Source organism: Ochotona curzoniae, unplaced genomic scaffold (assembly GCF_017591425.1).
Source record: "Ochotona curzoniae isolate NIBS_2020 unplaced genomic scaffold, NIBS_Ocur_1.0 scaffold_3171, whole genome shotgun sequence".
Lineage (NCBI taxonomy): Eukaryota > Metazoa > Chordata > Mammalia > Lagomorpha > Ochotonidae > Ochotona > Ochotona curzoniae.
This window is the reverse complement of record NW_024467104.1, coordinates 1,901,280-1,927,524: the sequence shown is the minus strand read 5'-3', so window position 1 is coordinate 1,927,524 and position 26,245 is coordinate 1,901,280. Positions and strand designations below refer to the sequence as shown.

At 52.5% G+C, this 26,245-nt stretch overlaps 1 protein-coding gene across 1 annotated transcript; it reads left to right on the top strand.

The window, feature by feature from the left end:
- Positions 1–2,398: 2,398 nt before the first annotated feature.
- On the top strand, positions 2,399–24,575 carry SLC43A3 (solute carrier family 43 member 3). Its single transcript, XM_041004016.1, has 12 exons — positions 2,399–3,081; positions 3,368–3,497; positions 6,691–6,737; positions 10,089–10,165; positions 10,390–10,482; positions 12,666–12,805; positions 14,551–14,648; positions 16,335–16,505; positions 16,690–16,809; positions 20,597–20,783; positions 21,447–21,570; positions 23,778–24,575. Exons 1-12 carry the CDS (start codon positions 2,895–2,897, stop codon positions 23,880–23,882), a joined length of 1,479 nt encoding a protein of 492 aa, XP_040859950.1. The 5' UTR covers positions 2,399–2,894; the 3' UTR covers positions 23,883–24,575.
- The last annotated feature ends 1,670 nt before the right edge of the window (positions 24,576–26,245 follow it).

The following is a 26,245-nucleotide window of genomic DNA, read 5'->3' as shown; positions in this document are numbered from 1 at the left end:
GGGGAAGGGGACAGAAGTGGAGAGAGAAAGGGTAAAGACGTCAGGAGCGGAGTCACAGCTGAGTGTCACTGTGTCGCTGATGCTACATGCTATGCCTGCTTGCAATGAGGCCTGGGAGGGATCAGAATCAACATCTGCTTCTGCTGTCTCCTGGACTCTGAGCCAAACAACATGGACTGCTTCAGAGAACATTTTCCTATTCGGTCTCAACAGTTTCAGCAAGACTGTTACGTTACTAGAGCAGGCGCTTTCTGCAGGCATCCGTGGGCAGGGTGGGGGGGTGTTTATAAAAGGCAGGCAAGGACACCTTGTGCTAAGGGAAAGAGACAAGGACTCCTGGGGTTAGGGGGAAAGGCAGGGGTCGGGACCATGCTTTTACAGTATAGGGGGGTTGGTTTCGGTGGAAGCAGCAAGGTGAGCAGGAGAGAGAGCAAGAAGGCAGATTCCCCCGGGGACCTGCCCTGCGCCTGGGATCCTGCCCTGAATACAGGGAGAGCCTGTGAGCTAAGCCCCTCTGCTCCTGTCAATTGACATTCTGAGGTCTCTCTTTGCTTGACTTCTGTTCTTTCTCTGCTCCTTCCACACTCACAGATCCCGCCAATCCTCAGGAGAACAGACTGTAATCCCGAGCAGGAGTCAGGGCTTGCATTAATTGCAGTGTCTTTGTGTCTTGCAGTTAAATAGAAAACTCTGCACCTGAAGTTCTGTTGATCCTGGGCTACAGGAGATGTATGTTTTTTTTTTTTCCCTTATAAACTAATTTTTTTTTCTTAGCGTTCAAGCATCTGTTATTATGTCTGGGAGTGTAAAGAGCATAGGTTGGGGAGCTGGACAGACATGGCGATTCGTAGAAAGGTCCTTGGTGGAGATTCCCATTCCGAAGCTGTTTTCCCAGCTTGCTCTGGCTACGCACAGGCTGACAACCCACTGCACCTGCCCACAGCTCCTTGCAGGGACCACAGAAACCTATCACGTACTTCCTTTACGGCAATTCTTGTAAGTGAGGCAATACTACCCTCATTTTTGCAGGTCCAGCAGCCAAGCAGCCTGCCTCAGGTTGGGTAATTCACGCACACCTGGGGTGCAGGACCACAACTGCCTTTTTTCTGGCACAGTGGCACAATCTCTCCGGCTTCAGGCCTTTCACAGTCCTGACCTCCATCCAGTTCTTTCTTCTTCAAAGGGGGAGAGGGATGGGCTTGGAATAGCCGGACTTTGAGGACCTCCAGGGCTTGGGGGAATGGGATAGAGGAGGGAGGGAGAATTGGAATGCTGGCTTCATCTAACCCGCCAGGCATGCCTCCTCTCCCGCTTCGGTTCCCTAGCGGCGCTTTTGATGAGGAAAAGGCGGGGTAGTGGCCAAGAAGACGCTGGCCCAGTTGCTCTGGACTCCAATGCCAGCCAGGCAGCTGGTTAGGCCGGCTAGTTCATGCTGATCACAGGCTCGGATGGGCAATTATATATGTCTTTGATTAATAAAAAATGGGGCAATGAATGAATAGTTAATCAATGCAGTCTGGCAGAAAGGCTCCTTAAGAATCCCGGCTGGGGGTGAGGCAGGGAGCAATCAAAAGGAGGGTCCTTGTGTGTGGGGGGAGGGGATGGTGCCCAAATGCCCATCAGGTCTGGTTCCCTTCTACGGGATTTTCTGGAGTGCCAGAGAGAGGGGTGACCTGGCTGGCACACTGGGGAGATGCTGTTCCAGGTAAAGCTTGCGGATGTGTCTCTCTCGCACCTGTGCCTGAAACAGCCTTAAACGAACTCGGCTGGGGAGGGAGTTACCAGGAAGTCGGGAGAGGAAAAGAGACGCCGCTGCGGGCGGGAAGAGAGTTACCGAGCAAGAGGAAGACGTCCGAAAGGGCTCCAGAGACCCACGCAGCGAGGCCGAAGGAGAAGGAAGTGGTGGAGACTCGGAGGCCTGTCCCAGCCCCTTCCGGGCAGGCGGCCGGGCGGGCGGAGGCGAGCCCGGCACAGGGAGGGGCACCGAGAAGCGCGAATCCGAACTGCGCGCGGCGCGCGGGGAAGGGCACGGGGAGCCCCGGCGTGGAGCGGGCCGGTAGGAGCCTGGCAGGACCGGTCTGCGGGCAGCGAGGGTCCTGTGAAGAAAGAGGGGGGAGGGGTGAAGGGCGCTGAGCCCTGGGCAGGGTGCCCCTGCGGTGAGGACTGGTCGGGGGTCGGCCAGCGGTGTGGGGGCACAAGGGGGCGGCCGCCGGGTGCTGCCCTGCTAGGAGTTGCGGAATGCCAGGGGAGCCCCGTGGGAACTGAAATGAGAGGCCTAGGCCTGGGTCTTTGGGCGGCCCGGCAACTCGTGTGGCCTGCGTGGTGGTGAGGAACGAACTAGCCTGTGACCTTGGGTGAGTTCCTGATATCCCTTGGAGTTTTTGGAACTGCAGATAAGGACATCTCCATGTTTGGAAGGTGGTTGTGAGAATTGGGATGCGCACACACACAGCCCCCTAGCCCCCCAGCCCGTTCAGAGGGGTGGATGGCATTTCAGTGGTCAGAACTCAGAATCTGAACTCAGGGATGCTAGCTCACCTGTTGGGAGTCTAACTTGGTGTAACTTTGTATAAAGTCTCTGCCCTCATCTTTGCCCCCAGGGTACTGCCTGTGAGCATCCTGCCTGTCCCTCCACAGCTTCCAAGAAGAAGAAAGAAGAACTGTTTTCCGTCTGGAAGTTCCCTGGAAGCTTCTGTGGCAGTCAGCCTCTGTGGATTTCCCAGGCTCCAGAGGACACGTTGATGTGTTGTGCCCAAGCCCGACACACAGCCGGACAGCTCCTAGGCAGGAAGGGCTCGCCAGAGGAATTTTCCAAGTACTAGGACGCCAGGACTGCGGCTCCTGTGGTCAGGCCCCAGGACAGCTTGGGCTTGGAGGATCGGTGCCTTGGGGCCATGGCAGCCCGGGGCCTGCCCCTTTACGTGGCCACCCTCCTGACTGGGCTGCTGGAGTGTGTGGGCTTCGCTGGCGTGCTCTTCGGTTGGACTTCCCTGGTGTTCGTTTTCAAAACAGAACATTACTTTGAGAATCTGTGTGAGCCACAGGCTGGGCCGCTGGGCAACGACACTGGTGTCGATGAGGGTGAGGGCTTCTCCAGGGCAGCTGAGTTCTGGCTTTATCTCTTTGCCTCCACCCCTTGCCTCCCACTGTCCTGACCCAGTTGCAGTGGGAGGGTCCCCAGGGTGGGCAGCATGTGGCCCAGGGGCATGGAGGCGCAGTCGTGTTTCCAGGCAAGCTATCCAGGTTGTCTGGAGGGGGATGCTGTGGCAGGTGCTTCCTGAACCTGGGGCGGAGTTGGGGGAGTTGGGAGGGCAGGGGTAGTGTGGCCGGTTAGTCCTGGACTACAGCCCCCTTCCCTGCCTTCCAGGCTGCAAAGCCCAGGATGCCAGGTTCTCCCTGATCTTCACCCTGGCTTCATTCATGAACAACTTCATGACGTTCCCCGCCGGCTACGTCTTTGACCGCTTCAAGACCACCGTGGCCCGCCTCATAGCCATGTGAGTCCCGTGGGGCCTGCTCCGGCAGAGGCTGGGAGGGAAGCCAGCTTCGGGCAGCTGGGCAGCCTTGCCTGGCTGTGAGCCAACAGCTGGCAAATGCAGCCGCGAGGAGCAGAGCAAACAGACTGTGGGCCCATTCCTCCCCCACCCAGCCCTGCTGCCCTCTCCTCACCTCCTTCCCCTCTCCAAAGGGCTGAGGCTGAGTGTTGGCGAGGACTGGCCTGGGGCCTGGGTTGTGAAATTAGGAACTCCCACACTGGCATTTCCCTGTTTTTACCCTGCGGCTCCTCTTTCTCATCTCCCGTGAGGCCTCACAGCCAGGCTTCCTCCTCCACCTCCTGCTGTCCCTCTCCCTTAGCCTCGTCGCTTCGCTCTCTCCTAGGGCGGCCATGGGTACCTCCAGGGGTGGAAATTCAGGCCCCCCTCACACCGCAGGGGAAAGAGTGGGGCTTTCCCGAACAGATAAGTCCCAGAGGGCCGGCATATGATCCTGCTCACACCCCGAGCTCCCTGGTCTTGGTGCTCTGGGCTGGGCTTTCGTGATAAACAGTGGCCTGTGGAAGGTGCGGAGGGCTGATACACCCCAAAGCAGGCCCTCCAGAGTGGGATCAGCTGCGAGAGGGAGGGCCTGGGCCAGGCTGTGGTCCCGCCAGGTGCATCCTCTCTGGCTCAGCCTTCTTGGTCATTGACTGGGGTGGGGTGGGGCTGGGCTTTCTTTTTCCCGCCCTATCGTTTCTGCCCTTCCGGTTGCCTACCCCCTCTCCTCCCGCCACGAGGCCCTGTTACCTTACACCTTAGCAGATTCTCCTCCTAGCCCCTCAGCTGCTGAGGGATCCCTACCACCTTGGGTTTGTGGTCTTGGAACGCTAGCACCCTACAATTCTAACCTTGGCTAGATCAGTCCAGTCACTTCCTTTTTTAAAATTAGTTTTACTATTTTAAATGTATTTATTTTACTTGAAAAAGTTACAGGGTTATTTGAAAGACAGATTTTTCATGTGCTGATTCATTTCCCAAATGGTTGCCAGAGTTGGGCTGGTCTGAAGTGGCAGCCAACACTTCCTTCTAGGTCTCCCCTGTGCAGGGGAGGGTGCAGGGGCCCAAGGCTTTGGGCCATTCTCTGCTGCTTTCCCCGTCACATAAGCGGGGAATTGGAAGTGGAGCAGCTGGGACTTGATCTGGCACCCATATAGGATGCTGGTGCCGCAGGTGGAAGATTAACCTGTTATGCCTTGATGCTGGTCCCTAGCCATTTCTTTTTATAGAAGAGATTGCTGAGGCCTAGAGAATCTTGACCAATGTCACACAACAAGGAGGAAGTGGAACTCGGGGTTCCCGTCTCCTGGGTCTGCCCACTGTGCCCTGAAGTCCTCAAGTAGTCATGCCCCTCGCTGAGCTTATTGCCCAACACTTATTTTAAAAAATTAAGTAATTTAAAAAAATTTAATATTCTCTATTTTAAAGATTTATTTATGTTTATTTGAAAGGCAGCTTTTTTTAAAGATTATTTATTTATTGGAAAGTCAGATAAACAGAGAGGAGGAGGAGAGACAGAGAGGAAGATCTTCCATCCGATGATTCACTCCCCAAGTGAGCACAATGGCCGATGCTATGCCGATCCAAAGCCAGGAGCCAGGAGCTTCTTCCGGGTCTCCCACGCGGGTGCAGGGTCCCAAAGCTTTGGGCCGTCCTCGACTGCCTTCCCAGGCCACAAGCAGGGAGCTGGATGGGAAGTGGAGCTGCTGGGATTAGAACTGGCGCCCATATGGGATCCTGGCACATTCAAGGCCAGGACTTTAGCTGCTAGGCCATGCTGCCGGGCCCGAAAGGTAGCTTTTATAGAGAGAAAAGGAGAGCTTCTCTCTGAAGCTCTTCAATCCACTGCTTTGCTCCCCACATGGCCGCAAGGGCCAGGGCTGGGCCTGACAGAAGTCAGACACTTCTGGGTCTCCCACATGGGTGGCAGGGGCCCAAACATTTGGGACATATTGGTTATTTCCAAACTTTCTATTTCTTCCCATTTCTGCAGGGAAGAGGGAGATAAGGGGAGAAGCCATACCCAACCTCCCAAGCACCCCAATACCTGGGGATGGGGAACGGCTACCCGATATTAACCCAAAGTCACAGTGTGATGCCTGCTCCAAGGGTTCTGCTCAAGTGAATGTGATAGTTCTGAAATGCTGTCAGTCTCACCAATCTATGGATGGGGAAACCCTGGCAATGTCCGTTGGCTGACACAGTTGACCGTAGTGTCTCCATTTGCCCAGATATTTGCTATCTTCCTTTGGCTGGGGTGGTTGTCCAAGTTGCTCTGTTCTCCATTCCCTGCTATGGTATTGGATGTCCTCTGCAGGCCTTGATGGGCCATCATATGCTCTATGTGGACCAAGGCCTGCAGTCTACCACTTTGTCTTTTACACGGAGGAGGACCGGTTCTCACAGGTGGACGCATGCTGACCCAGGCCCCACTGGACCACCCCACCCCCGAGGCTCATGGATCCAATGTCCACCTCGTAGGCAGGCTGAAGGGCCTGGGCCAGGTGATACAGGCCCTGCCAGAACCTCGACCCCCAGGGCTCATGGACCAGGCACCCACTGTGCAGGCAGGCCTAAGGACCTGGACCAGATGACCTGGGTCCTGTTGGAGCCCTGGCCCTGGGGTTCATGGACCTGGCCCCCCACCACGCAGGCTGGCCCAAGGACCTTGGACCCAGATCCCCTACCCCTAGGGCTTTTGGAGCCAGTACCTTGGAGGCAAGCTGAAGATCTGGGCCAGACAACCCAGGCCCCACCAGACCCCGTCTGTCTGGGGCTCACTGACCAGGCACTCATCACCCCCAGACTGATGACATGGCTTGTCTCAGCTCAGCATCCAACAATGGGTGTTTCAGTCTGGCTTGGTCTAGCCTGTCCCCTGGTCCAGCTCCTGCTGGTGGGTACTGTAGCCTGGCCTGTTTTGGGCTATTCTTTGCCTTGGTCCTTGTGCTTACCTGCGGGGACTGCATCCTGACAAAGGAGTTACTTGGGCCATATTTTACTGCTTTCTCAGGCACATCAGCAGGGAGCTAGATGAGAAGTGGAGCAGCTGGGACTCTGCCCAGCACCCATGTTGGATGCCGTAATTGTAGGAGGCTGCTTTACCTGCCACGTCACAATCATGTCCCATTAGTTTTTCTTGTGTTCTGTATTTCAGATTTCTCTACACGAGCGCCACCCTCATCATCGCCTTTACCACTGCAGGTGAGAGCTGCCATGTGTATGGGAGGGACACGGTGCTAGTCACGGCACAGGAGGCCTGAGCAGGGGCGGATGGGCAGGACACATACACCCCATGGTTATTCTGAGGTCCACAGCTTAAAGAATCTTGGAATTAGTGCCGTCTAGGGAAGCAGTCTAGTCTACTGAGAAACTACGAAGAGGACAGTGGAGAGTGCGTTTGGAGGAGAATTTATTCAAATGTTGCACCGCTCTTCTTACGTGTGTTCAAATGTTTCGTCTTGGTTTCGTGAAGTGGTAATGTGCATGACAGTTTTGAAAACATATAGCACAAAACCACATAATGTATGACATGTAACCACACAGAAGTCCTGTGGAATTCAACAACTTTTTTTTTAAAGATTTATTTATTTATTTAAAGATCTATTTGTATTGCAAAGTCAGATATATATACAGAGAGGAGGAGAGACAGAGAGGAAGAGCTTCTGTTCGATGATTCACTCCTCAGGCATCACCGGTTCTGAGTCCCGCAGCCCCACTTCCCATCCAGCTCCCTGCTTGTGGTCCGGGAAAGCAGTTGAGTATGACCCAAAGCCTTGGGGAGACCTGGAAGAAGCTCCTGGCTTCAGATCGGCTCGACTCTGGCCGTTGTGCTCACTTGGGGAGTGAGTCATCGGACGGAAGATCTTCCTCTCTGTCTCTCCTCTGTGTACATCTGACTTTGCAATAAAAATAGATAAATCTTAAACAGACAAAAATTGAACTGGTGCCCATATAGGATCCCAGTGCGTCCAAGGTGAGGACTTTAGCCACCAGGCCACCATGCTGGGCCCCCTCAACAACTTTCTAATTTGGCTTACAGAAATCTGGAAATTCCAATTTGGGTAATCCACATTTGCCCCAGGGTTATGCAGAGGATACACCCAAGGGTGGAGAGGAGGCTCCTTGACCAAGGCCATACAGAAAGTTAGTGACCTTGGCTGAGCTGGTGGCTAGCTTGTACGGGCCACAGGGTGCTTCCCTGGCTTGCTCCCCAGCTCTGCATTTGGGTTAGGAAGCAGAGATCTGAGATGTAATTCCAGGGTGTGTCATAGCTGTGCTGAAGCCAAAGTGTGTCATGAGGTTGTCATCTGTAATAGGACGGCTCAGGGCCTTAGTCCAAGCAGAGATGGCCTGACACCAAGTGACTCGCCCTAACAAACAGGCTTCCTGTACCCCAGCCTGTAAATGGTTTCCAAGATGACTTGAATGTGGAAGTGGAAAGCGGCTAATGTTGACTCATCGTGTATGAATCGTTTAGGCAGAAATCCCCTGTCCTTTTTCATAAAAGAGGGCTTTTTGTTTGGCCAAGATCTCAGAGGCCATAAGGACTCCATTGTGAAAGGGATCGCCCCAGCCTTCAGTTCTTTGGGACAGATGCACAGTTTATGAAGGCAGACACTGAATGGTAAATTGTGTGAAATTGCTAAAATTAGCTTCCTGCAGGGCCTTTAAAGGTGTAACACATTAATTACCGAGGAGGACATTGGGGGCATACACAGACTACATTAATAGTCACTCAGCCACCTGAGAAGACTGCACGGTGCTCCTTCCAGTTATGTTTGTGAAAGAAACTCTTGAGATGCGGCTAACATGGGTGCCCTGCCAAAGGCAGCCGTAGCCAGCTACCTGGTTTTTAAGATTAAGTTGATTTGATAGGCAGAAACGTGGTGGGGTGGGGTGAGCTCTTCCATTTACTGGTTCACTCCCCCAAGGCGGCAAATAGCCAGATTGGGTCAGGTGGAAGCCAGGAGCTATCCAGGTCTTTGATGGGAGTGATGGGGGTCCAAGCAGCTGGGCCATCTGCTGCTGCTTTCCCAGTTGCATTGGCAAGGAGCTGGATTGGAAACAGAGTAGCCAGAACACAAGCTACTACTCCCGTATGGATACCAGCATCTGAAGTGGTGGCTTACCCATTGAACTACAACACTCCGAGTCAGTAACATTGTTTTCTTCTCATTTGTTTTTAGTCACTTTCTTTTGATGACAGCGATGCCTGTGTTTCATTTGTAACAGTAATCCAAAGTGTCCTTTGTCAACAGGTCTGGGGATGATTGGTGCTGCAATTGAGAGAGAGCTTGAGATGCTTGCATCCTGTTTCATAGTGTCTGGGTTCAAGTCCAGCCTCTGCTTCCTGCTTTCTTTAATTTGAAAGGCAGACTGACAGGGAGAGGTGGGGAGACAGAGAAGAGACAGGCTGGGCTAGGCAGAAGTCAGGAGCCAGTGCTCCATTTGGATCTCCTGTATGGTTGCCAGGAGCCAGGTATGTGGGCCAACATCTGCTGCCTCCCTGGTGCGTTAGCAGGAAGCTGGATCAGAAGCAGGGGCAGGAACTGATCACAGGCACGCTGATGTGAGTGTCTGAAGCAGCAGCTGCACGTGTCCACTCCCACCTCCACTTCTGATGTCACTTCCTGCTAAGGCATGTGGGTGCCAGCAGCTGATGGCTCAGGTGCTTGGGTCCCTGCCACCTATGTGGGAGACCAAGATTGAGTTATGGGTTTCTAGCTTTGCTCTGGCCTGACGGGCATTTGGGGTATGAACACACTAGAGGGAGAATTCTTCTTGCCTTTCAATAAAGTAAAAACAAATACAAGTTTAGGAATGGTTTCTTGGGCATAAAGTGAGTCCGCTTAAACACATTTCAATGAGCATCAGGACAGGTGTGGTTTATGGCCCACAGGACTGTAGCTTGGGAACAGCTCCTCACATCGAGGGCTCCCCGACCCTCTGAGTTTTCTGGTCAACATCCACCACTTTCCAGACGTGTTTTAACAGTTGTTTGTAGGTCAGTCTCTTCAAGGGTGGAAGGATATGCTTTTCTCTTCTTGCATTTTCCAGGCCAAGCAAAACACCTTGCTTGAAAGAAGGGTCCAAGTTTACTAAATAGAAGGCGAGACCGTTTTCTCATTCAGATCTCACAGTGCCTCCTCGAGGCAGCAAGGGCAGGACTGGTGTTCCCAGTAGGATTGTCAGTGAGGCATGGTTCAAGGTCATGCAGTGAACTAGGGCCTGGGCTTGGGGGCTGAATCTAGGTTTCTGTTCCCCCACAGTGTGGAGTGTGAGTACTTGTAGTCTGATGAGGGAAAGAGGTGGTGATTTTATTCGACTCCTATCACAGACTGGGCACCATCTCTGATTAATCAAGAGACCTCCACAGGGATATTTGGAGGAAGTCTTGGCCCATAACCCAAGATCCTCTAGGAAGGATGGTAGGATTCGGGCCTTGACTCCAGTGCTGCTGGGAATTTGGGACAGATAGGAACTGGGACCATTTGGGGTGCCAGGTTTGGGTTGTGCTAAGTCACCACCTGCCTCTGACCTTGATCATTCCAGATTCTGCTCCTCTTCTCTTCCTGGCCATGCCCATGCTCACCGTCGGGGGAATCCTGTTCCTGATCACCAACCTACAGGTGTGAGCCTGCCCTGGACCCAGTCACCCAGTAGCAGGCTGAGACAAAGGAGGGAGGGAAGGAGGGGCACCTTTCTCCATCTGACAGCCTGCAGTGGGGCTTGTTGGGCCTGGGTGGGAGCTCTCTAGGGAGAGGATGAGTTTAGGGATGATGAGCACCTGTCACAGGCACGATGCTTGTGTCATGAATGACTAGATGACTCACGCTGCTCTCATCTGCTTCAGATCGGGAACTTATTTGGGAAACACCGTTCGACCATCATCACCCTTTACAATGGTGCATTTGACTCTTCCTCGGCAGTCTTCCTCATCATCAAGGTAAGGAGCGAGTGCCAAGGTTAGGAGTGACACTTGTCCTGTGAACCACGTGAGCTGTCACTCCATCCATCCCTGGAGGTGTGTGCTGTTTTACTCTCGTCTTACAAAGGAAGCGTTAGGGTCAAGGAGGCAGGATGCTTGCTTGGAGTGTATATTTGGCCCAATGGTAAAGACACCACCTTTCACGTCTAAGTGCCTGGGGCTGAGTCCCAGCTCTGCTCTGAGTACACCTTGCTGCTGGTGCATACCCTGGGAGGCAGCAGGTGATGGCTCATGCGATTGGCTTCCTGTCACTCATGTGGTTGGCACCTGACTGTAATTCCAGCTGTGGGCCATTGTGGGAATTTGAAGGATGAGTCAGCGGATGTGCTGTGTGTCTTTGATGGTTCTGCCAGTAATAACCGTGAATTCTAACTCTGAATCCCAGTTGTTCAGTTCTAGACTCTGAGCACGTGACCATTAAGAGTCTGTTCCACACTTCGCATTATGGGCAAAGGGGGAAAGAACGGCTACGATGTACTTGTGCCAATGTTGGGCAGAGAATAGGAGCCCTTTGGAATGGATGGCCAGTGGGACCCCAGGGGCAGACATGGGACCCTGGCCAGCTTCACCTAAAGCTGAAGTTCAGTGATGGGATGATAAATTGTTGCCAGTATTTTTGGGAGTCTTTCACCAACAATTTGTTGCTGACACTTTCATCTGTGCTGTGATCTGAGTAGGAAAGGGGAGGAATCTTTTTTTTTTTTTAATTTTGTCAATCTTTACATAGGTAATTTGGGCAAAAAGGGTCAAGGGTTACAGGAAAGTGGGTAAGACTATTATTTCCATATTGTTTCCTTCATATATCTGAGGTAGAGGGGGATATTGAGGGAGAAGCCCCGCCCGTTTTCCCACCCACCCAAAGTCCCGCATGTGGGGCATGCTCCAAGGTACTCATTGAAGTGGTTCCAATAGGTCACCAGTTTTGAAATTGCTGCCAATCTTGTCTCTTCAAACACGATAAGGTTGTTGAAAAATTCATTAATTGACCTTGTCCATAATAGCGTCTCTATTTGCCCGGTATTTTGTTGCTAACCTATAGCTGAGGTGGTTGATTAACTTGTTCCATCTTCTGTCCCTTCATGGTTAGGGTTCTGAGTCTGGCATTTCAATTGGGGAGGTCACCAGCGAAACTTCGTCTGAGGTGTTCCCAGGCCAGATACTCGTATGCACCAGCAAGCACAGGGCCCAGCACAGTCCATCACCTGGTCAGCTGGTAGTTGCAATTGCTGAGTTGGTTCTGTTTTCAGCCCCGCCTTCTACTGGAACCAATGGGTGTTGCAGTCCAGCCTTGTTCTGCACAGCACATACTCGGTCTTCACCGAAACCAGTGGGAGCTGCATCCTGATGAGAGCGGAAGGGGAGGAATCTTGATTAATCTCAGCCAATTCCTTCCCCCATTGCTAGTGATGGCTAGAGGTGGGCTGACGGTCAGTCTTTGTCCATGATATGACGGGGTGTAGAGGAAGATGTTAAAGAATATTTCCTTATGGGTGAAAGATGAGAACTGTCTAAAGAAGAAAACCATTTTTCTTGGTTGTCCTTTTAAAAAAAGTTTATTTATTATAGTGCCCGCTTTGTCAGCACATACACTAAAATTGGAATGAAATGTTTATTTATCTGAAAGAGTGACAGAGAAAGAGAGAGAAAGACAGAGATATTCCATCGGTCCCTTTAGTCATCAGTTGGCCATAATAGCCAGAGCTGAACAAAGTCAAAGCCAGGAGTTAGGAGCCAGGAATTCCATCTGGGATCCAAGTACTGGAGCCACTACCTCGTAGGGCTGGAGCCACTACTCCCAGGGCGTGCATGAGCAGGAAGTTGGATTGGAAGTGGAGGTGGGACTGGGACGCAGCTGTGACAAGTGGTGGCTTGACATGCTGTACCACCATACCTGCCCCTTGGTCCCTCTTCTTTGAAGGTTGCAGTGAGAGGATGTGATGGGCAGCAGCTGTGTCACAAGCTAGACGACCTAAGTCGGGCTCTAAAGGTGGCCGAGTAAGAAGAAGGAAGGAATGTGGGTCTCATTGGACGTGCATACCATCTTTTGTTTCTTCATTCATCTATTCGCAGACATTCGGGTTTTGGCTGTTGAACTGATGCTATTTTGGGATGGTCGTTAACACACTTTTCTTTTCTCGTAGCTTCTTCACGGACTTGACATCAAACTCATGCACTCCTTCATCTTCATCTCTATCTGCAGCATCTGGCATGTTGCACGCACTTTCCTCCTGATGCCACGGGGGCACATCCCCTACCCACTGCCACCCAGCTACAGCTATGGGTAAGCACTGGCATCTTCTTACTGTGAATCATGGCCCTGTCTGACTTAGAGCAGCAGCAGCGAAGGGGCATATGGGAGAGGACTGGAACGGGGGATTATCAGACGCAGATTTTTTCTGTCTACTGCTTCACTCCCCAGATGACTGCGATAACCAGGGCTGGGCTAGGCAGAAGCTAGGAGTCGGGCTTGTTCTGGGTCTTCCATATGGGTTGCAGGAGCCCAAGCCCCTGGGCCATCTTGCACTGCTTTTCCCAAATCTTTAGCAGGGAACTGGATCAGTAGAACAGCTGGGACATAAGCCAGGGCCCCTAAGAAATGTTAGCATTGCAGGTGGTAGCTTACCTGCAGTGGCCCTAGTTAGCTATTGCAGTGTATCAAACTACACTGAAACTTAATGGCTTGGATCATTAAGCACTTAGAAAATGTGTTTTATTTGAAAGGTAGAATTACAGAGAAAGAGATCCAGGGAGCTGGGTCAGAAGTGGTGTGGTCGTGGCTCTAACTGGTGCTCGTATGGCAGGCGATGGCTTCATCAGCTGTGCCACAGCGCTGACCCCAGCTAGCATTTATTATTGTTTTGCTGGTCTGTGGGGAGCCAGGCCTGGAAGGTCATGGCAGGGCTCATGCCTCTGATGATGTGGTGGAGGAACAGGCTTGGGGTGGCCTCATACACGGGACCTGCAGTGACCAGGCTGTCTGCCCAACACAGCTATCCTCCAGTGCCGGGCTTGCACAATTTTATCTAACGACCTTAAGATTCCGAAAGAAAGTGGGAACATGCGCAAAGTTTCTTGAAGTTTCGGCTTGGCATTGGCACGTGGCTTCTGCCACATTCTCTTGGCTAAAGCAGTACATAAGCCAGCTTGGATTTAGGGGTGAGGAGAAGGAATCAGAATGGCAGAGGCCCAATTTGGCAGGTGGACGTGGCAGAAGTGGTGAGGAGAGGTGACCCTGCTCATGATCACATGGAGGATGGGAGGGGGCCCGGTGTGATGGCCTAGTGGCTAAAGTCCTCGCCTTGAACATGCTGGGATCCCATATGGACGCCAGTTCTAAGCCGGGCAGCCCCATTTCCCATCCAGCTCCCTGCTTGTGGCCTGGGAAAGCAGTTGAGGACGGCTCAAATCCTTGGGACTCTGCACTCGCATAGGAGACCTGGAGGAAGTTCCTGGCTCCTGGCTTCAGATCGGCACAGCTCTGGCTGTTGTTACTTGGGGAGGGAACCATCCGATGGAAGATCTTCCTCTTTGTCTCTACTCCTTTCTGTACATCTGGCTTTGCAATAAAAATAAAATAAATCTTAAAAAAAAGGATGGGTGGCATTCATTGGTTGCTCATCTACTCTTTGGCAAGCACAGGTGCTCTCTGACGTCATCCTCCAAACAATCCCGTGTTTTCCAGATGTGCTCAGCAGGTTTTATCTTGGCAGTGTCTCTGCAGCTACAAGAGGCTGAGTGGGGCCCAAGCCCTGGTCTGCCCTCCCCTGCCCTGTGACCAGTGGTCCCTGCCCTTTACTGCTTAGTTCACGTCGCTTGGCAATCTCTTCTGTTGTTTTTACTTTTTAAATGGGAACTTGGCTTTCAACTCCAGACATTCTGGTTCACCTGCTCCGGCTGTGACCTGGGCCTCGGAGTTCTGAGAAGGTGGTTCCATTGTGCATTGTGTTGGGGATCCCCACACCATTCCCTCCAGTCTGCACCCCAGTTTTAGCTTACATTTCCCTGCCTGGGGTTCTGTTTTCACAGTCTGTGTGCCAGGGACAGTCCCACCATGACAGAGAAGCAAATAGCTGAGCAAAAATGCAGGGAGCTGCAGTCAAAGGAGTTCCTCCCGTCAAAGGAAGGTGAGTCCTGCTCCTCGCCCTCGACCTGACCCTGTCCTGGACCTGCCTGGTTCCTCGCCCGGGACCTGGCCCTGCCCAGGGACCTACCCTGCTCCTCGCCCAGGACCTGACCCTGTCCTGGTGCCTACCCGGTTCCTCGCCCGGAACCAGGCCCTGTCCTGGGACCTGCCCAGCTCTTCGCCCAGGACCAGGCCCTGTCCTGGGACCTGCCCAGTTCTTTGCCCAGGACCAGGTCCTTCCCAGGGACTCTCTTGGAGACCTAGCCCTATCCAGGGATCTGCCTGACTCCTTACCCAGGACCTGGCTATGCCCAGGGACCTACCTGACTCCTCACCTGGAACCTGGCCCTGTCCTGGGACCTACCCGGTTCCTTGCCTGGGATATGGCCTGTCCAGGGAATTGCTCGGCGAGCTGGCCCTGTCTGGGGACATGTCTTGCCTGGGGACTCACTCAACTCCTCATTCGGAGAACCCTGTAGGGGCTTGGCCTCAGGAGGAATCAGGTGGAGGAAGAACCTCTCAGATCTCCTTACTTCATCCAGGGTACCGGGAGGGCAGGAACTTGGGTTCCCCTCTGTTTCTTTCCCACCTTATCCACCCAGCCTCCCCTCTCCCCTTGGCTCCCCGAAGTCTGCCTTCCGTTCCCCTACCCCAAGGTCCCTCTTCCTGCAATGATGATATACAAAGTCTGGTTCACTCGTGTCCATTTCTGTAGTCGTCTGTTTGGGTCTGCTCTCTCTCACTGCCCTCTCTCCAGCACTGCCTCATTCTCCTGTCTTCTCTGCTTTGGGCCTTTGGTTGGCAAGCATCCCGAGTCAGTGCTGGCTACCACGGAAGGCAGCATAGGAGGCAGAAGCAGGGGGAGCAATGGGGAGATGTAGACTGAGGGATGCAAGTAGCAGATATGTGGGATGAACGTGTCTGGCCATCTTAGGTACAACATGAGAACTGTCATTAATGAAATTGTATTGTATTTTTTTTTTTTTTTTTGCTAGATTTGAGCTATTCTTGCCACAAGAAAATGGGTGGCTCTGTGAGATGATAGATATGCTAATTTGCTTCACTATAGTAACCACTTTACTATCTATATGTGTCCTATGACATCATGTTGTATACCTTAAATATACACAATAAAGTTTATTTTAAAAAATGAAGGATGAATTGGATTCTGGGAAGCTCACAAAATCAAGAGGAAAATTGAACTTGCCAGGCCAGCAAAGAACCAGGGGAGCTCTGGGCATCCCAGTGTAGTTATGGCCCGTCCTGGCCTTGCATAGGGAATGAATGAGTTGGTTGACCTTGGGTGGGGAACAGGTCACAGTCCCATCTGATCATGAAGAAGAGAGCAGGAGAAGATGCCCCAGAGAAACCCAGGAGGCAGGTACCACAGGGGAAGGAGAGGGCCTGGAACGTGGTGGAACAGGAGCTGGCCTCACCCTTCTGGCTGAGAAGGATGGACAAAGTGGCTGTGAGAGGAACTCAGAAGGGTCATTCAAGGTGGTGGGGCCAGGATGATGAGGCAGGAGGTGGGGAGGGGTGCACTGTAGGCAGCTCTAGGAGCCTGCTGGCTGAGTCCTGTAGAGAAGGGTGGAAGACTGGCTTTGCTCCCCAAGGCCCTGCTACCCTGGTTCTTCCTGAGTCTTCTCACCGTTTTTGTAATTCACACCGGATCCTCCTTCTCCATCAGAGATCTCGGGACCTGCGCAGCAGCAGGGATCTGGCTCTTTCTGGAGCTATGCCCTCTCTTGGCGCTTTGCCTGGCACCTCATGTGGCTGTCTGTGATACAGCTGTGGCACTACCTCTTCATCGGCATTCTAAACTCCATGCTGACCAGGCTGGCCAGGAATACAGAGCTCGGTAGGTGGGAGGCATGCCCCAGGGACGTGGGTGATGTGTGCTAAGCGCTGTAGGGCTGTGTGTTCCCAAGCAGGCTCAGAGGGTCGGGGGAGAGCAGCCGAGCTGGACAAGGGCAAGGTGTGAGAGCTTTCTCCTGGAAGTCAGGAGACATGTGTGGCATCCAACCCCCTTTTGCTCTCTGCAGTCAGCACCTATACAGACGCCTTTGCCATCACTCAGTTCTTCGGCATCCTGTGTGCCCCCTGGAACGGCCTGCTCATGGACCTACTGAAGCAGAAGTATCAGAGGGATGCCAAGAAGACAGGTGAGATGTGGGGGTCACGAAGTCCCCCCATGCTCTTTTTCCAGCCCCTTCAACTTGTCCTCATTCTTTCAACCACTAGTCCCCCGAGTGACAGTTGTGTGCCAGCTGTGGTGCCAGTTTCACCTTTGCCCCAGCTATTTTCAATCTAGGGAAGGGAGGAAGGAGGCAAACAGGCAGTTAAAATCTGTTTTATGATGCCTTGAGTTAATGATCTTTCAACTTCACAATGTATGAAAGTGTATTCATGCAACTGTTTTGTTGTATGCGTTCTTTTTTTCTTATTATTTTTTAAAGATTTACTTTTTTGGGAAGAATTTACAGAGAGAGGAGAGACTGAGAAAGATCTTACATCTGCTGATTGATCCCCCAAAATGGCGACAAGGGCTGGAGCTTAGCTGGTCCAAAGCCAGGAGCCAGGAGCTCCTTCCACGTCTCCCCGGTGGGTGCAGGAGCCCAAGGTCTTGGGCCATCCTTTGCTGCTTTTCCAGGCCATAAGGGGAGCTGCATTGGAAGTTGTCCAATTGGGAATATGAACTGGTGCCTGTGTAGGATTCTCATATCACAGCTGGAGGATTAGTCTGCGTCACTGTCCTGGCCTCTGTTTACATTCTTATTTAACAAATATTTTGAAGGATTTTCTTATTTGAAAGTCAGAGTTCCAGGGAGAGGGAGAGAGAAAGCTCTTCCATTTGCTGGTTCACTCCCGTGATAGCAACTGCTGCTGGGGGAGGGCCAGGCCGAAACCAGGAGTCAAGAGTGTTTTCCAAATTGCTCACATGGGTCCTAAGGGCTTGGTCCATCAGCTGCTGCTTTTCCAGGTTACTAGCAGGGAGCTGGATCAAAAATGGAGCAGCAGAGACTTGAATCAGTCACCATATGGGTGGAGGTTAATGTACAATACAATAGCACCAGCCCCGAGGAGTGTTGAAGATATATTAGGCTGAGTTATGGGGTTCAGTCAGTCAGGTGATTTAAATGTGTTTTGACTTGGGATACTTTCAACCTGCAATTGTTATGTATCCTCACTGTAAGTGGAGAAGCAGCTCTGTGTCCTTAAGGAGCTGTGGGTATACAAGGAAGGGCCCGGTATTTTTCTTTTTTAACATTTAAAAAATTTTTTATTGGAAAGACAGATCAGATTTATGGAGAGAAGGAGAGAAGAAAGATCTTCCATCCGCTGTTTACTCCCCAAATGAGTGTAATGGCCAGAGCTGAGCTGATCTGAAGCCAGGAGCCAGGAGCTCTCTCCTAGTTTCCCACATGGGTGCAGGGTCCAAAGGCTTTGGGCCATCCTCTATTGCTTTCCCAGAGCATAAGCAGGTAGTTAGATGGGAAGTGGAGCATCTGGGACACAAACTGCTGCTGATAGGGGATCCCAGGAATGGCAAGGTGAGAATCTAGCCATCGAGCCATTGCGCCGAAGACCCATATTTTTTGCGAGTGTGACAGATGTTGGGGTGTCAGTATCGGTTTCCTGCAGGAAGTGCCATCTAAACCAAGACATGAAGGATGAGTGAGACGTGAAGAGATGGAGCGGATGAGTGCAGGAGAGGGGTCAGGAGCGCAATGGGGTCAAGGAGGTCAAGCAGAGATGGACACTGAGGAATCCCAACAGGTGACATGGACAGGCCCAGGCACCGAGTTGGTGGGGTACTCGCAGGGCAGGTGCTGGGGGAGAGGTCAGCAGGGATCTGCTGTTCGCCCTGCTAAGGCATTTAGACCTGATCCTTGAACATGATGGGAAGAACGCAGTGTTGTGCGGGCTGTGTGCCCTGGGCAGTGAGGAGGCGCAGGACCGTGTAGACGTTAGACAGGAGCAACAGCGTCAGACGCAGGGAACAGGTAGACGGAAGCAACTCGCCACTCCCCTGTGCCTACTGGCAGCCCTGCCGCTCTGATCCTGCTGGAGGATTTCCAAGCTGATCTCTGTTAGCTGTAGACACTTCATTCAGTATGTGCCTCTGACAAGCATGGCCACTTTTACCATGACCATCGTCGCACTTTATAAAAACGGTTTCTTGCCTGCTTTGCAGTCACTGGCCAAATTTCCCTAACCATCTCTAGTATTTCTTTCTACAGTTAGTTTGCCATTTGCATAATGTGCCTTTGTATCTTTTAACACATGAAATGGTGTGTCATTCCTCCCATCTCCTTTTCTTTTTTTCTTGTTGAAGACGCTGGGTGATTTGTGTGGTTGGATTTGGTTTCCCCTTGGTGTCACTGGGAAGTGTTCCTTTGATTGGGTGTTTCCTGTAAACAGGCAGATGAGACGCGTGAAAGAACCTTGATTTGATTTTTTGGCAAGGCTAGCTGGGGATGCAGCTGCAGGCATTCTGTATCCTCCCATCAGCTGGTCCCTGGTGATGGTGCTAAGCTCGATCACCTAGTCCAGACTCTGATCCGTCCATTTACCAAGCTTCCCCTCAGCCGTGCGCCTAATGATTTTTAGCAGCCATTGGTGATCCTAGACCCATTGTTTTATTAGAGTGGTGAAAGGGATGATTTCCTATTTCTGTCTGTCTTTTTGCTTTTCATGGCCTGATTTCTTATAGAAATGAAAACCTTAGCTGAGTGTTTTTCTGCCGTGGAATTAGTGCTTAGTTGGTTTCTCCCTGCTTACCAGCTTCAGAGTGAGTCAGCGCCTTGGTGACCGGCAGAGATGACTACTAATGGGTTCCTTCTTGAGTCTCATTTTAAATATACCTGACAAGTTTTAGTACGTTGTGTTGTACTGCTTCTTTAGTGCACCATGTCATTGTCCATCTTTGGCCATTGAGAACTTTACTATTCTGTCATCTATACCCTTCAGACGTATGTTCTGATTTTTTAAAAAGTTAAATTTTGGGGGCCTGGTGTGATATGATAGCCTAGTGGTTACATCCTTGCCTTGCATATGCTGGGATCTCTTATGGGTGCTGGTTTGTGTCCTGGCTGCTCCGCTTGTGGCCTGAGAAAGCAGTGGAGGACGGCCCAAAGCCTTGGGACCCTGCACCCGCGTGGGAGACCCTGAGGAGGCTCCTGGCTGTTGGCCTTGGAATGTCCTCAGTTGCATTGTTGAGGCTATTAAGAGAGTGAACTAGCAGATGGAAGATCTTTCTCTCTGTTCTCCTTCTCTCTATAAATCTGACTTTCCAATAAAAATAAAATTGAAAAAAAAAATCAGAGTGACAAGAGACACAGAGCTTCCATTCCCTGGTTAACCCCCCAGATCGCTGCCAAGGCCACAAGACTGGCTGGGCCAGGCTGAAGCCAGGAACCTGGATCTCCGTTTAGGTCTCCCATGTGGGTGACACAGGCCCAAGCACTTGGTCATCTGCTGCCTTCTCTCACACAGTAACAGGGAGCAGGAGCAAAGTCAGCGAGACTCCAAACAACATCCCTGTTGCACGAAGTGGTTTAATGCACTGCACCGTAATGCCGGCCGCTCTTGATCTGTTGAAATGGCACCTGGTTCTCTCTTGCTTGACTGCTGTGTTCCCTGCTGGCGGCTGTTGGGATGGTTTCCTGGCTCTTGCTCTCACCAGCTGGGCTGGAGGGGGCAGGAGTGAATGCAGAGTCTGTGGGTTGTTAAAGGGCATAAAACCAGCAAGAGTGAGTGGGACAGAGGGGTGGCCCCATCTGCATGGTGTTCAGGAGTGATGGGCTGGTGTGGGAGCGCCCAGGAGGTCTTCCCTCTTGGATCCCAGGGTAACTCTGGTTTTAGCTGGGGGCTCCCCGTCTTTGTGGCTTTCACTGTCCTGTGCCGAGTTCTCCCCAAGGCAGCCTCTCCTCCTCCCTTGTTGACCAGGTACCTCGGACGCCTCAGTGGCCCTCTGCTCCACGGTGCCCTCGCTGGCCCTGACGTCCCTGCTGTGCCTGGGCTTCGCCATCTGCGCCTCGGTCCGCTCCCTCCCCCTTCAGTATGTCACCTTCGTCCTGCAAGTGATCAGTCGCTCCTTCCTCTACGGAGGCAACGCGGCCTTCCTCACCCTCGCGTAAGTGGGCTGCAGATGGGTCCTGCCCACGGGGGGCTAGGGGGTGGGGCATGCTCCCGGGGGTAGTGGGGTGAGAGGGGAACACCTGGGAACCAGGGAGCAAGGTTGAGGTAGAGAAACGGTGAGGAAGGGTGGGCTGGTGGTGATCAGGTGAGGATGCGCGGGTTTGAGAGCAGGTGGCCTGGCTGGGGGGAGGCTCAGGGAAAGGATGGAGCATTCATGTTCTCTGCACTGATGCGCATTTGATCTCAGTTACCTCCCCTGTGAACTCCTGTTCACCCTTCAATGCCCACTTCTATGCTGCCTCTCCCATGGAAGGATTGAAAAGAAGGTGTCTTCCTTGCTCGGTGCCCCGGCACTCTCTTCTCACCCCCTTTGGTTGTGCATGCGTCTGGCCTGCTTCTGTGCTGGCTTGTCCCTCACTCCTCCCTAAGCACTGCCTGTGTCTGGGACCCTGCTGTTTCCCCAGGCCTTAGCACAGCCTCTTCTCTCCGTGCTCTGGCTGCAACACCTAAGCAAAGGGTCAGAGGGAAGGGCTGTGCAGGCATGGATGAGAGAAGCGTAGGCCTGGGGCAGGTGATTGACGGAAGTCCAGGGAGGCCAGGCCCCTCCTTGGAGGGGGAGTCCCTAAGTTCACGGGAATCCTGTTTCTTTCTCTTCCAGTTTCCCTTCGGAGCATTTTGGAAAGCTCTTTGGGCTGGTGATGGCCTTGTCGGCCATTGTGTCCCTGCTGCAGTTCCCCATCTTCACCCTCATCGAAGGGCCCCTCCAGAGTAACCCGGACTATGTGAGTACTGCGGGACACTGGCCTTGAACCAGCAAGTGGGTGACACAGCAGCACCCCAGCAGGGGGCACCCCAAAGCTGCTTCAGGAGGCCCATGTGGCAAGAACCATACCCAGCATGCCCCTCAAATGGATCTTGCCTCTCAAACTTGGGTCAGTGGGAGCCCCGGCTGGTGCTGGCAATGTGGAAGTTGCTGAGCGAACATGGCACAGCTTCTCAGAGAGCTGTGTGTGGTGTGTGTGTGAGCGTGAGCACATGCACTTGGAAACAAATAAGCATGTGCTGGAGCAAGACATACGGTCCCAGCAAAATTTCAAGCAAAACCCCAAGACTTCAGAGGTGTTTCCTGCTTGTGGGACTGCAGGCGGAGCCTTCGCAGGGCTGCCAGCCTGCTGGCTGAGCTGGGGGTGCAGCATGCATTGCTGTCCACAGCTGCCCCGTGGCAGGTGTTCTTTGCGTCACCTCCAGATCTGGAGGGATGCTCCCAAGCCACACCCCACTCCAGCAGGTGCACACCACTCTCCAGCTTTTTGTATAACCTGGAGCAGCTCCAAGGGATTGTATGAATCAGGTTTTCACATATACACGCGTCTGCAAGTAGAAGTCTTTCAAATCCGAACTAAATGTTACTGTGCTTAACCCTAACCCTAACCCTGCTTGAAGCTGTGTCTGCCTCACTTAAAACCTCACTAGGAGGCTGGTGTTGTACAAAGAGGGTCAAATTTCCGCTTGTCATGACCAAACCCCACATCAGAACCCCTAGTTTGTTTTTTTTTAAGATTTATTTAGTTCTATTGAAAATCCAGATATACAGAGAGGAGGAGAAACAGAGAGGAAGATCTATCCGATGGTTCACTCCCCAAGTGAGCGCAATGGCCGGTTCTGTGCCGATCTGGAGCTAGGAGCCAGGAACTTCTTCCAGGTCTCCCATGCAGGTGCAGGGTCCCAAGGCTTTGAGCTGTCCTTGACTGCTTTCCCAGGCCACAAGCAGGGAACTGGATGGGAAGTGGAGCTGCTGGGATTAGAACCGGCACCTACATTGGGTCCCGGCACGTTCAAGGTGAGGACTTTAACCACTAGGCCACCATCCCGGCCCCAGAACCCCTAGTTCTTTTTTTGTTTTGTTTGTTTTTCTATTACCAGAATATAATTTATTAATTTTTTAAAAATTACATTGCATTATGTGACAGTTTTATAAGTACTGGGATTTCCCCCACCCCTCCCAAAACCCTCCCCCCATGGTGGATTCCTCCACCTTGTTGCATTACCACAGTTCAAGTTCACATGAGAGTCTTTCATTGCAAGCATATCCCAAGCATAGAGTCCAGCATCTTATTGTCCAGATAAATTCAATGGCTTCTTGGGAAGACCATCTCTGGTCTGAAGGTAGAGCTGGCAGAGTATCATCCCAATCACCCCTAGTTCTAATCCCAGCTGCTCCACTTGTCTTTGTGCTTCCTGTATGATGAGCTTGACGTAAAGATCCTTGGTACCTCTGTGGGAAACTCAGATGGAATTTCCGGCTCCTGACTTTGATGTGACTTGGCCTCGGGTCATGGACATTTAGGAAATGAACTTGGATAGAAGAACTTTCTGTCTTTCTTTGACTTTCAAGTAGATGAAAGAAATCAGTCGGGAGCGGCATGACAGCACAGTCAGGTAAGCTAGTGCCTGGGATGCTGGCCGTGAGTCCTGGCTGCCCCACTTCCAGTCCAGCTCCCAGCTCCCTGGTAACGTGTCTGGGAAAGCAGCAGAAGAAGACAGCCCAGAGGCTTAGGCCCTGCCGCCCATTTTGGAGAGCCAGATGAAATTTTAGGCTCTTGGTTTTGGACTGGCCCAGCTCTGGATGTTGAAACTACTTGGGGAGTGAACCAATAGATGGAAGATCTTTCTCTTTGTCTCTATAATTCTGTCTTTCAATCTACTATCTGGATATACATCCTAGCCAGCCCTTCCCCTGGCCACCTAATGGGACCTTGAACCCTGTGACCATTAAAAACTCTCCAGGCTTCTGGTTCCTCACCTGTAAAATGGACATCATATTTCCGCTTCATCCACTCCGACAGGGCAGATTGAAAATGACTGAAACTTCTTCCTCCAGGAGACCATAGTGCCTTGGGGGGATGCTGACCAGAAATGGGGTAGGGCTCTGGTGGCTCCAGTGGAGGGGCTGTCCTGGGCATGGTCTTACTCCTTCTCTCTCCCTCAGGTGAATGTGGTGTTGGTGCTGGCCATTCTCCTGACATTCATCCATCCCTTCCGGGTGTACCGGGAGTGTCGTGCTCAGAGGAAAGCCCCTTCTACTGCTCTGTAGCTCAGCCAGAGTCCTCGCCCAGCAGCCCTGAGGATTCTCTTGCTGATCTTTCCCCCAGATCTTGAAGGATTCCCTGTCCAGGAGGACTTCCCCTACCCACTCCATGTGTATGAAATTCCTTTAACTAACAGCTGGGACGTCTGATTACCAGGACAGAATCTCAGCTGCTAAGTGGGTTGATGCAGTTCAGACCCGAAGTCAAGGCACATGGACTTTCTCCCTGGATGTGGCCTTGCTGACCCTGGGCCCCAGGGAGGACGTTTGGGGAAGGAACCATGTGGCCTGGTGCTGCTGATGTCCGTGGGCGCTAGAACCCCTGCTGCCCATGACCTTCAAGGGAAGCCCTCGGTCGCCATGACCTCCCTGCGCTTTCCAGCCTGGAAAGGCAGTGGCGACAGTGGCCCCTGCTTGCCTGTGGCCCCTGCTCACCTGCAAAGGTGCAGCCTTGGGTACAGAACTCCTGGTGAGCTGTGGGCAGGGGAAAGGCTGCTGCCCCAAGGACATGATGGAGTCGGGCCATCCTCGGTGTCTTGGCAATCAGCTGGAAGGCCAGTGGGGGAGGAGGATTTCGATCAGCTCTTTGGGGAAGTTTTTGTTTTCAAGGTGGGAAACTGGTTCTTTAGTTTGAGAGTTTTGTAGGGAATTTTTTTCTAAGAAATAATTTTATTAGAAAAATAAAGCCTTTATAAGACAGCTGCTGTGTGTAAGCTCTCTAGGCTCTGGGGCTGGGCTCTTGTGTTCTGTGAATGTGTGAGCATGTGTGAGCCTCTATTTGAATATGTGTGTGAAAAGTGGGAGTGTATGAGAATGAGCTTTGTGTGAGAGCTTGTGCATGTGTGAAAGCATGAGTGAGCATGTGAGATGTGAGAGTTTAAGCATGTGTGTGACAACATACATGAACATGTGAGTGTCTGAGCATGAGTGCAAATGTGAGCTTGTGTGTGTGAGCATTTGCGAACATGTGCATGAGTAAGTGCGTGTGTGAAAGCCTCTGTGTGTGTGTGTGTGTTCCTGAGCAATCCCCAGCCTGGAGAGTGGGTGCAGGAGGAATCCGGCCAGGGATGCAGCTGAACTCACAGGAGGCACGGGAGCCCTCAGAGATGCCTTCCCCTCGCCCCCACGTGGTTAAGCCTCCACAGAGTGCCCTGCGAAGCTGGAAGCCCACACACAAGCAGAAGGTCCCCGTCTGAGTCAGGTCCCCCTTGGCAGCTGGGCAAGTCCTGCAACCGCTGTAAGTCACAGGTTCCTTACCTGTGAAGTGCAGTGAATCATCAGGCTCCCCGAGGGTGCCTGGGAGGAGGTGATGTGTGCTCAGCACGCGGTGGGAGCTCGGTGATGTTCGCTCCTTTCCTCACACCCAGAGGGCAGGAGGGTGGCAGGGAGGAGGGAATGGTGAGGTGGCAGGTGGGTGAGATGGAGAATCTGCCACTCGCCAGTCATCTTAGGCTACTTAACCAGGAGAGGGAGCTGGGGGTAGGGGACTGGCAAGTGGAATTTTCATTCATTCATCTTTCCATCATCCAGTCGTTCCACAAAGCCCGTGCTGGGTGCTGGGCATGTGAAGCACAGGGTCTGAAGCTCAGCTCTGCCTTCTGCCCGGGTGCTGCTCGCGGTGTCATTTCTGGGGCCCGGGGGACTGGGGCTGAGGAGATGCCAGACTTCTCATGGATGCTGATGATCTTGGTGCTCAAAAACTTCCCGTGGCTCTCCCATGCCCATAGGACAACCCAGACTCCTTTGTGCCCTTCAAGGTTCTCCACAGTGGGATCCCCAACCTCCCCCCGAGGTTCTGTGGACACACCAATTCTTCCACATTGGCAACTGGACGCATATCCGCTCAGGAAAACCACCCCATCTGCTGGAATCACTGTCAAAATGCTTCCTCTTCCAGGAACCCTTTAGTCACATCCTTCCTGGCAACTGGCACCTGCCTGACTGCAAGGTGACCTCTCCTTGCCTGGGCAACAAACTGTGTGGTGAGGGCTGGGTTTCGCTTGGCTCAATGACTAATGAGTGCCTGCCATCTGCTTGGTGCCAGTTAAGGCTTGTGGAACACATGAGCTTAACACAACAGGCTTATTTCCTGTTCTGGCTTCAGACCCAACTGGAAGAGGGTAGAAAGGCACATCAGAAGTGGGGGGCAGTAGGGGGAACCCTTGTAAATCTCATCTCTGCCATTCTCTGAATGTGACTTGGATGGGCCATCTCCCCTCAATATCTCAGCTCCTCCAGCTCTGAAATGGGAACCAGACTTCCACTCTGGCTGTTTAAGGACTAGAAGTTGGTCAGGTGCCCTGTGCCTGATAGGGGCTGAATACACCACAGCGAGTGGGGCAGGTCAGGTGGCGGAGCGAGAAGGCTCA